The 15869-nt window shown below is 37.9% G+C and overlaps 1 protein-coding gene across 8 annotated transcripts in view; it reads left to right on the top strand.

The window, feature by feature from the left end:
* The window catches only part of FRYL (FRY like transcription coactivator), a 352830-nt gene that overhangs the window by 282846 nt on the left and 54115 nt on the right, over window positions 1-15869 (top strand). For all 8 annotated transcript variants that reach the window (XM_074992742.1, XM_074992743.1, XM_074992741.1 and 5 more), the window contains 6 exons: window positions 112-209; window positions 1181-1351; window positions 2520-2660; window positions 8745-8942; window positions 10902-11063; window positions 11345-11419. In XM_074992742.1, coding sequence (XP_074848843.1) covers window positions 112-209; window positions 1181-1351; window positions 2520-2660; window positions 8745-8942; window positions 10902-11063; window positions 11345-11419 — 845 coding nt within the window. The remainder of the gene's footprint in view (window positions 1-111; window positions 210-1180; window positions 1352-2519; window positions 2661-8744; window positions 8943-10901; window positions 11064-11344; window positions 11420-15869) is intronic.

Below are 15869 nucleotides of genomic sequence, written 5' to 3'. Positions count from 1 at the left end.
ACTTCCATCTTAAATCATAAAGCAGTTTTGGTTACAGAGATCATGTTTTTTAAAAATATTTCAAGTTAGTTGTTTGTTCACATAACTTCAGCGCCACTTGTTTGTTTGTAGGATTTCCTCTTAACATCTTGTGCTTACTGCCTCATCTAATCCAACATTTTGATAATCCAACTCAGTTCTGTAAAGAAACAGCTGACAGGATAGCAAAGGTATGTAAATATTTTTTAAAATAACATTCAGGAAATTATTCAAAACTTGGGTTTTCACCTTTACAGCCTTATTATCAGTTATCTTTGTAAAGTAGCATGGTGCTGTTTTTCCACTAAATTTTCTTCTTCCATATCGAATATCTTTCTGTAATAATTGGGTTAATGAAAAGTAATTGTTCCTTAAGGGCTTGATCTAAGGTTGACTGAATTCAACGGGAATATTTAAGCTGAAATCCGTGATCCTTTGCATCTGGTTCTAAGTATGCCTCAGTACAGAGTACCCATTAGGCTTAATCTATAAATTGGGAAGGTATGAAGCAATTCTTCCACTTGCTTGTGCTAAAAAAGATTATATTTAAAGATGGCTGCTACAGCCAGTGAACTTAAAATTTTTATAAATATTATGTAAAAATTAATTTTCAAATGCATCACATTTTCATTATAGTGAGGAAATCATTCTTACCTTTTGAGACTAGTATGTAGAGAAAAAGAAGTATTGTAGAGTTTTGTTACTTGCAGACAATGATTACCTTGTGGAAAATTGATTTGAATGACTTTTTAAATTGCATTCTTGGTGAGAGTGGGGTAAAATATGTGCCATTGATTCCCAGATGAATCATTGGTGGTCCCCAAAGCACTTCACTGATAAGAACATGGAAATAAGAGGGTAACAGCTTGTTGTAGTTACTGGTATAGGCTATTGCTACACAATAGGACAGACAGTGTGACCCAATGTGTAGACCACTGGACTGAGACTTGGGAGACTTGTGTTTTATTCCAGGATTTGCCACTGCCCTGCTAGGTGACATTGTTTAAGTCGCATCACTGCTCTATGCCTCAGTTATTTTATTTTAAATAGTGTAAGGATTCTGCATGTTACTGTAAAATAAAACCTAGAATTTCAGAAGAGTAGTATATATTCCATAATTTAGTGGATGAAGGAAATTAATTCTTTTGTTTTTGTTTTGTAGGTTTGTGCAGAGGAGAAATCGCCAACCCTTGCCAATTTGGCACATATGATGAGCTTATACAGTACACACAGTTATTCCAGAGACTGTTCTAATTGGATTAATGTAGTGTGTAGATATTTGCATGACTCCTTCTCAGATACCACATTTAACCTTGTAATTTATCTTGCAGAGGTAAATTTTACTTAAAATTTTTTTTTTCTGTTTGATATCCTGATTTAAACCATGCCTTTATTGATTGCAGAATTTTATTTTTGCAATCTTAGAATTGGGGAAAAAAAAATGGAAAATCTTCAGTGGAATAAATTGATGTAGAAAGGTTGTGGGAGATGGAGGAAAGGCTTGCTAAAACCATTTTCAAGTAGTGAATCTGAATTTTTAAATTGAAATGGTCATCCCACCATTTTTCTACAGCAGTAATATTTTGTAATAAATCTTGCTTTCAGTCCCTTTTACGTCAGTTTCTGGCACAGAATTGTTATTGCTCCCTTCTCATTTCTGTCAATGTCTGGCTAAAGTACATATATTTTGGCTATCTTTAGAGTCTATATTAAAAATTGTATCATCCAGTTTAAGCTGTAATTTATAGTTTCTCTTAATAGAAAATAAATCAGAGGGTAAAGTTGTAAATATTGTGTGACGTATTTTTCAAATTTCTATAAACATACAGAATTCGGTGAATAGTTCTGCAAAGTCCTCCGTGTGCAAAGCTTCCATTGCTTCTCGCAGGAATGTTCTACATGGAGAGCTTACTAGAACTGGTCCTTTAAAATGCATTGCTGAAAACACTGACAACCTAGCATGTCTTGATTTTTATTTCCTCTATGAATCCTTGAGTTTGTGTGAATGTTTTAGTGATTAAAAGACCATAGCAATTGTACGGCTCAAACTTATGTAAGTCTTATAATAAATCCTATATATAACATTATTTGCAACTTTTCCTGTTTTTGTACAGTATATTAAATAAGCATATGTATAAATTCAGGGAACTTTGGGATTTAGAAGAGTTATTTTATTAGTCTGAAACATTTTGCTGTTGGTGCTTTAGACCTAAGTTAACATTTAAAGTATCACTAAAATTAAATTTCTTATTAAATGAAGAATGTGAATACAGAAGAAAAATACTGGAATAGAATATGCCATTCTGTTGTACTCTGCTGTATTCTGCTTTCCAAGCCAGACCTTGAAGTTTTGAAATAAATCTTTAATTTACCACATAATATAAAAGAGGAAAGGGAAATTTATATCAGTTAGTTTGCATTTATTATTGTATGCTGACCTTTTTACTCAGTGCTGCTGTCAAGCAACCTGACTAAAATTTACTTTTTGATTATATTTTTAGCTGTTAGAGAAAGGGTTATCCAGCATGCAGCAATCTCTATTGCAAATCATTTACAGTCTTCTGAATCATATTGACCTGTCTGCCGCACCCGTAAAGCAGTTTAATTTGGAGATCATAAAAGTTATTGGTAAATATGTTCAGGTAGGTATCCTGAAAATGTAAATAGCCAGAATATGTATAATTATGAAGTCACGAAAAACTTAATGTAGATGGACTGAGCATCTCTTTTTGAATGCAAATTATTGAAAAGTACAGTCTGTTAACTTTACTGAGATGGCAGTGCTAAATGCAATCCAGTAGTGTTTGTATTATAAATAATGGCCTCAAACCTGTATACGCTTACCTATGTGTTTAACTTCGTTCACATTATAGACTTACTGACTTTAATGGGACTATATACATAGGTACATTTATAAACATACTCAGCTATTTAGAGAGTTGAGTCCCTGCAGATATATAGTAGTAATAAAATATGAGCTTTCAACTATCACGGTGCAATTTTGTGGATAAGGGGAATATATTTACATCCAAATACTGCAAAAATTCTATCTTTAGGCATATTTGTTTTCAAAGGGAGTCTTCACAGTTACATGCTTGTTTGAATTACTTGCAGTAATATTAATGTTCCTCAGATGGACATGGACCATAGGCACATTAAATACAGCTTAGTGAAATTCAAGTACATTTCTTTAGATGATAACAACCATTAAAAGATAGATGACAAAATTGTGCCTCTGGTAATTCATTGTTTCACATTTGTAACACAGTTTGTAGAAAATGTAATCTCCAGGAGGAATTTGGGCTTTTTGAAGAAACTTTTAGAAAAATGCCTGAAGCATATAATCATTTCAATCTACAAAGTTCTGATTTTTCTTTCTTTATCCCTGAACTTCTTTATTCTGAAATGTATTTCTACAAAAGAGCTTAACCATAATTAACCAGAAAGGGTAGTATTCTCTAGACATTTTGTTATGATAGAGATGCACTTTAATTATTGTCCTTGTGTCAGGAGACATTACACATAACTAGATGATTAATGTAGCCATGGATTGCTGGCCTGATGTCTGGTCTCTTTACCTTTAACTTCTATTGGAACATTTTATCTCTGTTGAATATAATCTTAATTAGGAATTTTTGTAAAGAAGAAATTAGCTGTTTGGATGGTAATGAAAGGGAAAATATATAGGTCTAGTTCAGCACTTTAGCAAGATAGAATTTGTTCTTTTCAGTAACAGAATGAAAAAGAAAAGACGACAAACATTTTATCGTGCTTGAGACGTGGTGGTATTGTCAGTTTCTCAGGACCCTGCAGTGAAAATCTATGGTTAATAATTAATTTTAGTAAAGAACTACCCGAGACTGACGCTGTGTTTATAGTGAAATGTACATATGCTTTGGGCACATCAGAAGACTGAAGGCCAACAGATATCCATTACCAGTAAAGGTATAGCTATTACTACAATCTGGAGTGATTGTTTATCTCACCTCTTTAAGGGAAAAAAAATACAAATATGTGAAAAATGTTGTCGATAAAGAGACTTGCCATATAAAATTTCTAAACAACATTTACATAGATGTATTTTCAAGGATTGAAAGCTTTTTCAGTCAGGGAGAATCCTAAAACTTTGAGCCATATAAAAGGTCACCCTGCTGATATGCTTTTTCTAGCGCATTTTCTTTCCTTTCTCTTTCTCTCCCTTTCCCTCCCCCCACAGTCTTTCCAGCTGGAACTGCTCAGTATTTTGAAGGCCAACAGTGTTCAATTAAAGAGAGTGCACTTAGCCCATATGCTTCCTGTTGTGTTCTCTTACTCTTGTCCTGATTACTTCAAGAACTGCTTCAACCTGAGCCTATAGAGAAACCCTGTAGATATTTCTGCTTTGTTTTTGTTGGGTCTCTGAAAATAATTTAAAGCATGAATCCTTTTTATGCATATATAGTTAAATTTAACTTACACTGAATTACAAATTGAATGATAAATAATTAATGTAAAATTGCAAGCAACTTTATAATTTTTTCAAAATTTTCTTGAAGACTTAAAAATAACACTAGAACAAATAAAGCAAAAATCTTGGCAAAAATCCATCTAGTCCAGCTATTGTGTTGTGAACTTGCTGTTTGAAAAATTTTGGATTACTTACTTTAAAATGAAGTGTCTTGAATTATGACATGGTAGAAGGAAGAAGAGGAAAACAGCCGTTTTCCTGCAGCACTTTTAAATTTGAGAAAACTGCTTTCAACATGTATAATACAATCCTTTGGAAGACTAAAGCAATATTACTTTAGTATATAATTTTAAAATATTTATTCCAGTAGAAACTGCTTCACCGGTTTTGGTTACTCTTCATATGGAAGCATATATATCTTTGTGCTTAAAGGATTTGTGGCAAGTGTCATGATTCCTACAACCATTGTTTTTTTTTCCCTTAAACATTTAGCTAACTATATCCACATTTAGTTTCTCTTAAAAGACGCAACAGTTACAATCTTATTCAATATTTTGTTCTTCCATTATGAAGATGATAGTGGGTCAGTGTTATGATTATGATGGTTGGTTGAGTGAGAGGTGCACTTCCTAATGAGAGCACTAACTTGACAGTTAATTTGCTTGCTTTTCAATTTTTTTAATGATGCAATCTTGAAAGTTGCGATACAGTAAAATTCCTTTAATCTGGCCTCTGATGATTAGGAAATCCTGATGATCTGGCATCTGACAAAAATAGTCCCATTTATGGAGATAATCCATCAAAATTTGATGGTCTAGCAAACAGTAGTCTCCCAACCTATGCAGGGGCTTGGATGGTGGGTTGCAGGCGTGGGAGGGAGGAGGTGGGGGTTAAGCCTGAGGGGGGTTAGGGCTGCAGGGGCATTGGGGGTGTGGAGTTGAGCTGGGTTGTGCAGGGGTGGTGAAGCTGGAGACACATGGAGGTAGTGAAGAAGCTGCAGGAGTGTGGAAGAAGCTGGGGACATGGGGGTAGTAAAGAAGCTGCAGCTGGGCATGGGGTGGTGAAGAAGCTGCAGGAGTGCAGGGTGGTGAAGAAGCTGGGGATGCATGGGGAGGAGAGTAAGCCGTGACTGGGGATTTGAACTTAAGGCATGGGGTTATGGTACGTCCAGTAGTCCAGAAAAATTGGTAATCCAGCGTCTGTCCAGTCCCAGACATGCCAGATTAAAGGAATTTTACTATATATTTAAATAATTGATATGTCTACAGCTTAGTCCCTATCTTAACCAGAATTTTATCTGTGGCTCTTCCTTAGTTTTATAGTACCCCTAATATGAAATACTAGATTGCAGGGAGCTTGTAGGGGCATTCTTCTTGCTCTGACTTTGAAGTCTGGAACAAAAGAACCCTACTTTTGAATACTGCCTAATAAATAGAAGTAAGGGCCAGTTTGTTATGGCATTGCTCCTTTCTTTGTTATAAATCTCCTAAGGTCACCAGAAGGAGGAGATCATCTACTGCAGACTTTGAGATTCAGAGGAGTAGGGCTCCACCTGGGGAAATAGGATATTGTTTGGGTGTAGTGTGGAAGGTGTACTCAAATCCTCCCTCCCATAGGCATTAGGATCTTCATTGCAGCCCTCAGTTGTCGTCGTCATCATCATTAGGTTTAAGATATTCTTTAAGTGTCAGCCAAAGTCCCACTCTCCAAAACATACACGAGACTTGTGAGCTAAAACTGTATCATTAACCAATTGCCAAGCCTAAATATTATTGTCAGTTTCCTAGTTATACTGTTTTGGTTTGAAAGGGAGCCCTCTAATCTGTTTCGGATTGTTATGATCTCCAATCTGATAAAGGTCTACTAAGACTTGCAGTTAGGCAAATCCCAGATATCAACTTTCTAAGGCTAATCATAGAATCATAGAAGAGTAGGACTGGAAGGGACCTCGAGAGGCCATCGAGTCCAGCCCCCTGTCCTCATGGCAGGACCAAGCACTTTCTGGACCATCCCTGAAAGCCATCTATCTAACCTCTCCTTAAATATCTCCAGTGATGGAGATTCTACCACCTCCCTTGGCAATTCATTCCAGTGTTTGATCACCCTGACAGTTAGGAACTTTTTCCTAATGTCCAACCTGAACCTCCCCTGCTGCAATTTAAGTCCATTGCCTCTTGTTCTAGCCTCAGAGGCAAGGAAGAACAAGTTTCCTCCCTCTGCCTTATGACACCCTTTTAGATACCTGAAAACTGCTATAATGTCCCCCCTCAATCTTCTCTTTTCCAAACTAAACAAACCCAATTCTTTCAGCCTTTGTTCATAGGTCATGTTCTCTAGACCTTTGATCATTCTTGTTGCTCTCCTCTGGACCCCCTCCAATTTCTCCACATCCTTCCTGAACTGCGGTGCCCAGAACTGGACACAATACTCCAGCTGAGGCCTAACCAGCGCAGAGTAGAGCAGGAGAATGACTTCTCGTGTTTTGTTCACAACACTTCTGTTAATGCATCCTCGAATCATGTTTGCTTTTTTTGCAACAGCATCACACTGTTGACTCCATATTTAGCTTGTGGTCCACTATAACCCCTAGATCCCTTTCTGCTGTACTCATTCCTACGCAGTCCTTTCCCATTCTGTATGTGTGACACTGATTGTTTCTTCCTAAGTGGAGCACTTTGCATTTGTCCTTGTTAAACTTCATCCTGTTTACCTCAGCCCATTTCTCCAGTTTATCCAGATCCTTTTGAATTATGACCCTATCCTCCAAAGAAGTTGCAACTCCTTCCAGCTTGGTATCATCTGCAAACTTAATAAGTGTACTTTCTATGTCAATATCTAAATCGTTAATGAAGATATTGAACAGAACCGGTCCTAAAACAGACCCCTGCGGCACCCCACTAGTTATACTTTTCCAGCAGGATTGAAAACCATTAATAACTACTCTCTGGGTATGGTTATCCAGCCAGTTGTTCACCCACCTTTATAGTAGCCCCATCGAAGTTGTATTTGAGTAGTTTGTTGATAAGTATATTATGTGAGACCGTGTCAAATGCTTTACTGAAGTCTAGGTATATCACATCCACCGCTTCTCCCTTATCCACAAGGCTCGTTATTCTATCAAAGAAAGCTATTAGATTGGTCTGACATGATCTGTTTTTAACAAAACCATGCTGGCTGTTCCCTATCACCTTACCACCTTCCAATTGCTTGCAGATGATTTCTTTAATGACCTGCTCCATTATCTTTCCTGGCACAGAAGTTAAGCTGACTGGCCTGTAGTTTCCTGGGTTATTCTTGTTCCCCTTTTAATAAATGGGTACTATATTTGCCCTTTTCCAGTCTTCTGGAATCTCTCCCGTCTCCCATAATTTTCCAAAAATGATTGCTAAAGGCTCAGATACCTCTTCTATCAGCCCTTTGAGGATTCTAGGATGCAGTTCATCAGGCCCTGGTGATTTGCAGACATCTAATTTTTCTAAGTAAATTTTAATTTGTTCTTTTCTGATTTCAATTTCTAAACCTACCCCTTTTTCACTAATAAGGAGAGAGAGAAGTGAGCCTCATGGAATGTGTACGAACAGTGGAATACCCTCATGCTATTTTAAGTCCCTTCTTTATGCAGCTTTTCTCCATTGCCTCTCCTTCTGCTCCTTCCTTTCCTTTCTCTACTACTTGCCTTTCTCCATAAATTGTCTCAATTTTACTATCTCCCTCATTGAAGAGAAGTTGTACACAGGGCGTAGTCTTATCCCTTCTATCCCCTGTCCCCGCAGACCATAAGGTCTTAGTGAAGAGTATAGAACACTGGGACAGTTGTTTTTTGAAATTTCAGGTAGTGTTAATTCACTATATAAAACTAATTTGCTTATCACCAAAAATGTTATATCTGACAACTCAAGGTAGCCATTTTGTTGATCACAGTGCCTGCATATGTCAGACACATCCAAGGCTCACGCCTTCACCTCATATCTTAATGCACTATATAATGATAGTTTTATGTTATTCATTGTCCGGAGTGAACATTGCAGCTGCGATTTTGCCAAATTTTGCTTTTTATCTTTCAGATTTAGATATATAAATGTACACAGTGATATTAAAAGATGTGAGCTTTTCTGTGTATACTTTAAAACAGAAAAAAAATCTGTAATTAATACATTTCTACCTAAACTGTCAGGAACAAAGTCTGTTTATTATAGATGGTTACATCTACTAGAAGTAATTATTTTGTAATGTGTGTATATTTTATTTTATAATTTACGTGCATTTTATTTTCTGGTAGAGTCCATACTGGAAGGAGGCTCTTAATATTTTGAAACTGGTGGTGTCTCGATCAGCAAGTCTTGTTGTACCTAATGATGCTCCAAAGTCTTATGGAGGTGATATAGGTTCTCCTGAAATCTCATTCACAAAAATGTTTAATAATGTCTCCAAGGAACTACCTGGGAAGACTTTAGATTTCCATTTTGATATATCAGAGGTAATTCTTATCTGTAACAAAAATGTAATAATGATATCATGTTACAAACTGAGAGTTTCTTATTACTTGGATTTATAATACAAAATTAACCATTTTTAAGGTTTAATAATATTAATCTCTTAAATAGTTTACTTGGAAGACGTAATTAAATTAGGTTGCTACTGAAAGTGAACTGTTAGGTCCTCTTTGGGTTAAGTTTGTGTAATCCTTCCTCTTTCAGCGCTTACTCCTTGGAGTAGCCCCATTAAAGCTAATGGAAGTACTGACCTAAGTGCTCACCAGTGAAAGGGTTGCACAGTGAAGTCCTTATATGGTGGTCATAATTTGTCAAGAACTGTATATTCCATGTTTATGTCAAAAATAATTTAATCCTATTTAGTGTATTACAATCAAATTACAAAGCAGCCTATCAAGATTAGTCAAGATTGTGTCTTTCACACTTGTAACATCAACTTTGATTTCAAAGTGCTTCCGTTATCTGTGGGAAGTTATATGGTGCACATGTATAAGCTTTTGTGTCTTCAGAGTCACGTCAGCTGTGCATAAATTATTTTTTGATTCATATTCCCACTGATAAATTTAGGTCACAAACCTTTAGTGCATTACAATTTTCATTTTTAGTTACGGGTATCAGCGTTAAAATAGGCAGAAATTTATGCATTAAATAAGTTTAGAATTTTTTTTCTTTTTACCAAATTTGATGCATTTTCACTGTCAGTTCACTGAGTAGAGTGATTTTACATGTACATTTCCCACTGAAGTTACTAGGTTGTTGAAGCAGACCAAATGTGTTTTTACACTTTATAAACACAGCTGGTTATATATTTTGCATTTCAGACAAACTGTATCACAAAATCCTTCATTTAGTCATAGAGCTAATAGTAGAGTGTCAAGCCAATTTTACAAAAAAGGACAAAGGAAAGTACGCTAACGTGCCATAACCAACTTTCCAAAGCTGGAGAGAGTTTGGATCCTCAGTTCTAGTTTTGGCCCACATCTTTTAAGATGAGATTTGAAAAAGAGGGGGAGTTGCTAAGGCACAGGAATGCTGTTTCAGACTGCAAAAATGCAGAGAAACTTGTGTCTTAAGAGGCCACGTTGTATGCTGTAATAGAGAGGAGGCAGGTGCCAGAAAAGAAAAATGAACAGAGAGAAGACTAGACTGGGAAAGGAGTTAAAATTTATCCTAGGTGGTAAATGATAGATTGCTGACAGGATCTTAAAGCTAATCTGTCATGAAATGAATTCCCCTGTGATGCAGCTGTCCCTCTGAGTTCAGAGAAGTGTAGTATACCTCTTTTTGCATTCTTGTAGTGTTTCCGGTCCATAGACTTCATTGGTGTTGCACTCATTCGCACAAGGGCTAAATGTGGCCAACAGCCTTTAAATAGTACATACATTTTAGTGAAAATATTGCACCATGGAAACACATTTTTGTGTAATGTGTTGATGTATTTACTCACAAATACATCCATACATAAATGTTATTTTTTCATTTTAAAGACTGAATATGGAGAGTCATTTAAAAACAGTTTAAAATATGATTGGCTTTCCTGTATGAAGCCTACATACTTTAAGAAGTGGGAGGGGCAGCAAATATGCAATATATAGCCTCACCCAAAATATGGGTATGTACTTTGTCGTCTTCTAGCTCACAGTATACCATGGTGTCTCAGTTCTCAGTATAATCACATATGAGGTTGTATTGTTGCTTACAGAATTCATCTAGTAGACTGAGTTTTAGTCTAATATTGCTAATAGTTCTTTAATTGATAATAAGGTCTTCCTAATAAACATCTGACTTCTAAACTAACATTTAGACTGGTTAGACCTGTCAGGGATAGTATAGGTATGCTTAATTCTTTCTTATGTCACTCGGGATGAACTAGATAACCTTTTCTGGTCACTGTCAATCCTGTATTTCTGTGATTATATGATCTATTATTTTTCATCTGTCAGACCCCCATTATTGGAAATAAGTATGGTGATCAGCACAGTGCAGCTGGAAGAAATGGGAAGCCAAAAGTCATTGCTGTCACTCGGAGCACTTCTTCTACTTCATCAGGGTCCAATTCCAATGCCTTGGTCCCTGTCAGCTGGAAGAGGCCACAGCTATCTCAGGTACATTATATGAAAATAAAGCAAACTTCCATGTGTCTCAATAAAAAGAAGAGTGTAATGTTTGAAATGCAATTTGGAATCAACAGTTTGTCTTAACAGTTACTGAATATTAATTATTCTGCAGTGGTAAATGTGTTGGTGTAATGAAAATCTTTTTTTCTTTAAGGATATTTCTTACACCTCAACATCTGAGGTTTAAAGTTCCAGATATTTTACATTTCTCATCTTTCTGGATGATCTTGTATGTTTAATAAGTGTTCCACTCCATTAATTTTTTTCAGAGAAGAACTAGAGAGAAACTAATGAATGTACTCTCACTTTGTGGTCCAGAATCTGGTCTCCCCAAAAATCCATCCGTAAGTATTTCTAAATTCCAGTAGGACATACTACTGCACATTTAGGTCTGACAGTATTAATAAGAAAATCAAAAATTATTTTGTCATAATTGCTGTTCCTAAATTCCCAAAACTGGCTAATAGATTTCAAATTAGATTATTAATGGGGATTCATCAAATTCAGCAAGAGTCCATTCTTGGCCCAATGCTAGTCAGTATTTTTACCAAGGATCTGTAGGAAGATACAAAATCATTGCTGGTAAAGTTTGCAGATAACACAAAGATTGGATTACTTGCCAAATGAAAGGTCATCCCATCTAGGAACAAAGAATGTAGACTATACTCTGGAAAGCAGTAACTCTGAGAGGGACTGTTGTCGTACATAACCAACTGATCATAAAATCCCAGTGTGATGGGCAGTGGCTCAGGTTAACATGAATGTCTAAACAGCCAAATACTGAGAAGAAGTAGAGAAGTAGTATCACTGTTGTACACAGCGTTTGTGAGACCATTGCTGGAATAAAGTGTTCAGTGGTGGTTTGACACTGTAAAAAGGATGTTGAAATATTTGCTTCAGAATTTTCCAGAAAGCCTTTGACAAAGTCCCTGACCAAAGCAAAGTAAGCTGTTATGGATATGAGGGAAGGTCTTCTGAGGGACTAGAAACTGTTTAAAATATAGGAATAAATGGTCAGTTTTCAGAAGGTGGGGAGGGGAATAGTAGTGTTCCCCAATGGTCTATATTAGGAGCTGTCATATTCAGTATATTCCTAAATGACCTGGATAATGGAGAAGTGGTAGATGTGGTATATCTTCACTTCACTAAATCTTAGAATACTGTCTCACAACCTTCTCATAAACTATGGAAATGGAACTTAGATGGAGCAGGGTGCAAAACTGGTTAGAAAATGGCTCATATAATGTAGTTGTTATTGCTGATTCACAGTCATGTAGGAAGGGCATAAGCAAATGGGGTCCTGCAGAGATCAGATCTAGGTCTGGTTCTGTTCAATATCTTCATCAATGATTTAGATAATGGCAGAGAGTATGCTTGTAAAGTTTGCAGGTGATACTAAGCTGAAAAGGGTTGTAAGTTCTTTTTGAGGATAGGATAAAAACTCAAAATGAGTTGGACAAACTAGCGAAATTGTTTGAAGTAAATAAAATGAAATTCAATGAGGACAAAGCACTCCATCTAGTAAGGAACAATCAGTTGCACATATTCAAAATAGGAAATGATTGCCTAGAAAAAGAATCTGGGGGGCGTAGTGGGCCATGAGCTCAATAGGAGCCAACAGTGTTGCAAAAGAAACTAACACCGTTGAGGGATGTATTAACAGGAGTGTTGTAGCAAAATACATGAAGTAATTCTTCCACTCTACTCCATGCTGATTTAGGCCACAGGTGGAGTATTGAGTCCCGTTCTGGGCTCTGCATTTCGGAAAACATATAAGCAATCTGGAGACAGTCCAAAGAAGGGTAACAAAAATTATTAACTGTCTAGAAAACATGACCTATGAGGGGAAGTTTGGGAGAGGAAATAAAAGGGTTTGTTTCACCTGGAACAAAGAGAAGACTTAGGGGTTAAAAACAGGTTAGACAAACATCTGTCAGTAATGGTCTAGATAATACTCATTCCTCCTATGAGTGCAGGGAGGCAGGATTAGATGACCCCTCATGGCCTCTTCCAGTCCCATAATTCTATGAATCTGTTCCAAACTTTTATTTACTAAACCAGCTTGCCCAAGGCAATGCTAATTCTTCATAATTTGCTCTGTTCAGCTTTCCAGACCTGTCCCTTTCCTTTCCAACCTGGTGCGCCAGCACCATAGCCATGTGGTTCAACTAGCACTGAGCTATGGCTGCTTCTTGGTGTACTGGACTAGATGAAGAGGAAAGGCACTGCTCAGAAGCAGTTCAGAGGATCCTCCTAATAGCACAAAACCTACTAGGTCTAATTATCAGAGGGGTAGCCAGGTTAGTCTGTATCCACTGTGGCAGGGCTGGCCAGGCTCCTGGGTTCCAGGCCTCTATTCAGTCCACTCTCCCCTGGCCCAGACATCGCTGCCCTTTAGGAGGAGGGGGAAGGGGGAAGATGGTGGTCTGGGGGGAACCTGGGTCCCACCCACTCATTCCGGGTTCCGGCCCAGGGACCCTGTGTGGCTGCTGGTGGTGGAGGAGGGCTCCCCTTGTATTGAGCACCACAGCTCTTCGCTGGGCTACTTCCCCAGACAATTCCTTCCCCCACCATACCTCCATCAGGTAGTGGCGGTGGTAGCAGCAGCAGCAGCAGCCACAGCCTGGTCCCCCTCCTGGTTTGGCTCCTTCTGTGGATTCAGCCTGCCTGGCCTTACTCTAAATCCCAGGCCTCCTGGGCAGGGGCTTTAGCCCCTTGTGGCTGAACACTCCTTTCCGTCTTTTTGGTCCTTCTAGAAAACTGCTTTGCTTTGCGCCTGGCTTTTTCTCTCCTCTCCTCCTCCAGCACTCTCCTCCTCTCTCTCCCCCTGCCTACTGGGTAAGGGTTCTTTTAAAAGCAGGCTTAAGTGGGACCAGCTGACCCCAAATGACCCAGGGTGTCCTCCTCCCCAGCTGCTCACACTCTGCTTGTTTCCCTGCCCTGTTTTTCCCTCTTGTTCTTACCCCCTCCCGGTCTCACCTTGTCACACCACAAAAACAATGAGAAGTCCTGTGGCACCTTGTAGACTAGCAGATTTATTGGAGCATAAGGATTCATAAGCAAAGATCCCCTTCGTCATACGCATTTTTGGTCTAATTATTCATCACACTGAAAAAAGTTTCCATTTAGCCAATGTGCATCCCACATCAGCTAGTCTTTAAGACATTTTGGACTACCTGTTACTTTTGAAGTCCTCAAGTCTGACTCTTAGCTTGTTGAGGGATTTACATGTCAGCAATCTCAGCACACCATCATATGATCCAAGGAGAGTTTGAGTAAATAAACTCCATGGTAGTGAGATTTCCACTTGTGAAGGAAACAGTCCCATTGTATAGTAATGGCTGCCCTCCTGCATCTCTTTTTTTTTTTTTTTTTTGAGACAATAGCAACTTGTTCCTTATTTCTCTCTCTCCTAAAAGATGGCCTTTCTTGTTGCTATAACAAAAAGTCAGAAAATTACAAATCTTAATGGCAGACCCTCCATATACTTAGCTCTTCAAAGACACTATCTTTTTAAGCCCACACCCAGAGTTTTTGTCCAACATTGGTTTCCGTTTCACCTCAAGGGGTTTATTTACTTGCATGTATTCTTGTCTAAGCTGCTTTCATATGCTGAGGAGCAACATTTCCATATGTTAAACATAAGGTACCTCTTGGAGTTCTGTATGGAAAGGACTCAGTCACTTCATTCATCACCACAACTCTTTGTCTCCTAATAGAATCTCATGAAAGATCTGTTTTGGTTTCCAAACAGATAACTTCCAGGTGCATAACTTCCTGTATTATCACAATGTACGTAGTAGCTCAGACTATGTCTCCATGAAATTGATGGGGTTATTTGACAAAAGCCCAAGCAATGTCAGTCTCATTTCTCAGAGTTGGTTCAGTACTGGTCATTTGCGCGACTACTACATGATCTTCTGTGCATACTTTTACCAGTCTTTATGCTCTTACTGCAACGTCTAGATCAGATGCATGCTTTGTGAGGGCAGTTGTGATGCCACTGTTCATGTAGGCTCTGAACCCCACTGTCAGAACTGCCTGTGAGTAACCTGAGTGGCATACACATCTGCAACCTCTCGAAGAAGAAAAGATTGTTACTTACCTGTATTGAAATTTATTGTTTTTCAAGATGTGGGTACAGATATGCATTTCACATCCTGCACTCCATCCTCTCTACATTGACATCTCCAGTCTTTAGTTCTGGCACAAAGAAGCAGAGAGGGATTCAGGATGGCACCACCCTTATATTGGCAGAGGAGATGCTACAGGGGTCACAGTTTGTGAGTGCTTCTCTGACAGGTCCTACTAAGTAAAGTGATCTGGCTTTAGAGGACTAGGCACGTGCACGCCTGAGTGAAATATGGGTCTGTATCCAAATCTCAAAGAACAGCAGTTGCAATACAGATAAAAACAATCTTTTATGGATTCTTCATCACTTAAATCAAAATAGGATATCTTTCTAACAGGTATGCTCTAGTTTCAGCAGAAGTTATTGAGCTTAATACAGGAATTACTGAGTGAAACACTGTAACCTGTGTTATGCAGGTCAAAGTAGATCATCACAACAGTGTCTTCTGGCCTTATATATCTCATGGATACAGGAATAAAATCCTGGGGATTTCATCCCCTCTTATTCAGTTTTTGCAATTCTCGGTTCCTTATGTAATTTTCTTGGAGATGTATATATTTTATGAGTAAAGGCTTCTCGTAATACTGTATATTTTATCTCATAGGCTTCCCTGTATGTTTCCTAACATCACTTAAGCCATGTTTATTTCCATTATTATCCAT

This window comes from Carettochelys insculpta, chromosome 4, assembly GCF_033958435.1.
Source record: "Carettochelys insculpta isolate YL-2023 chromosome 4, ASM3395843v1, whole genome shotgun sequence".
NCBI classification, from domain to species: Eukaryota; Metazoa; Chordata; order Testudines; family Carettochelyidae; genus Carettochelys; species Carettochelys insculpta.
The sequence above is the reverse complement of the archived record's forward strand: the minus strand, read 5'-3'. Positions and strand labels throughout refer to the sequence as shown.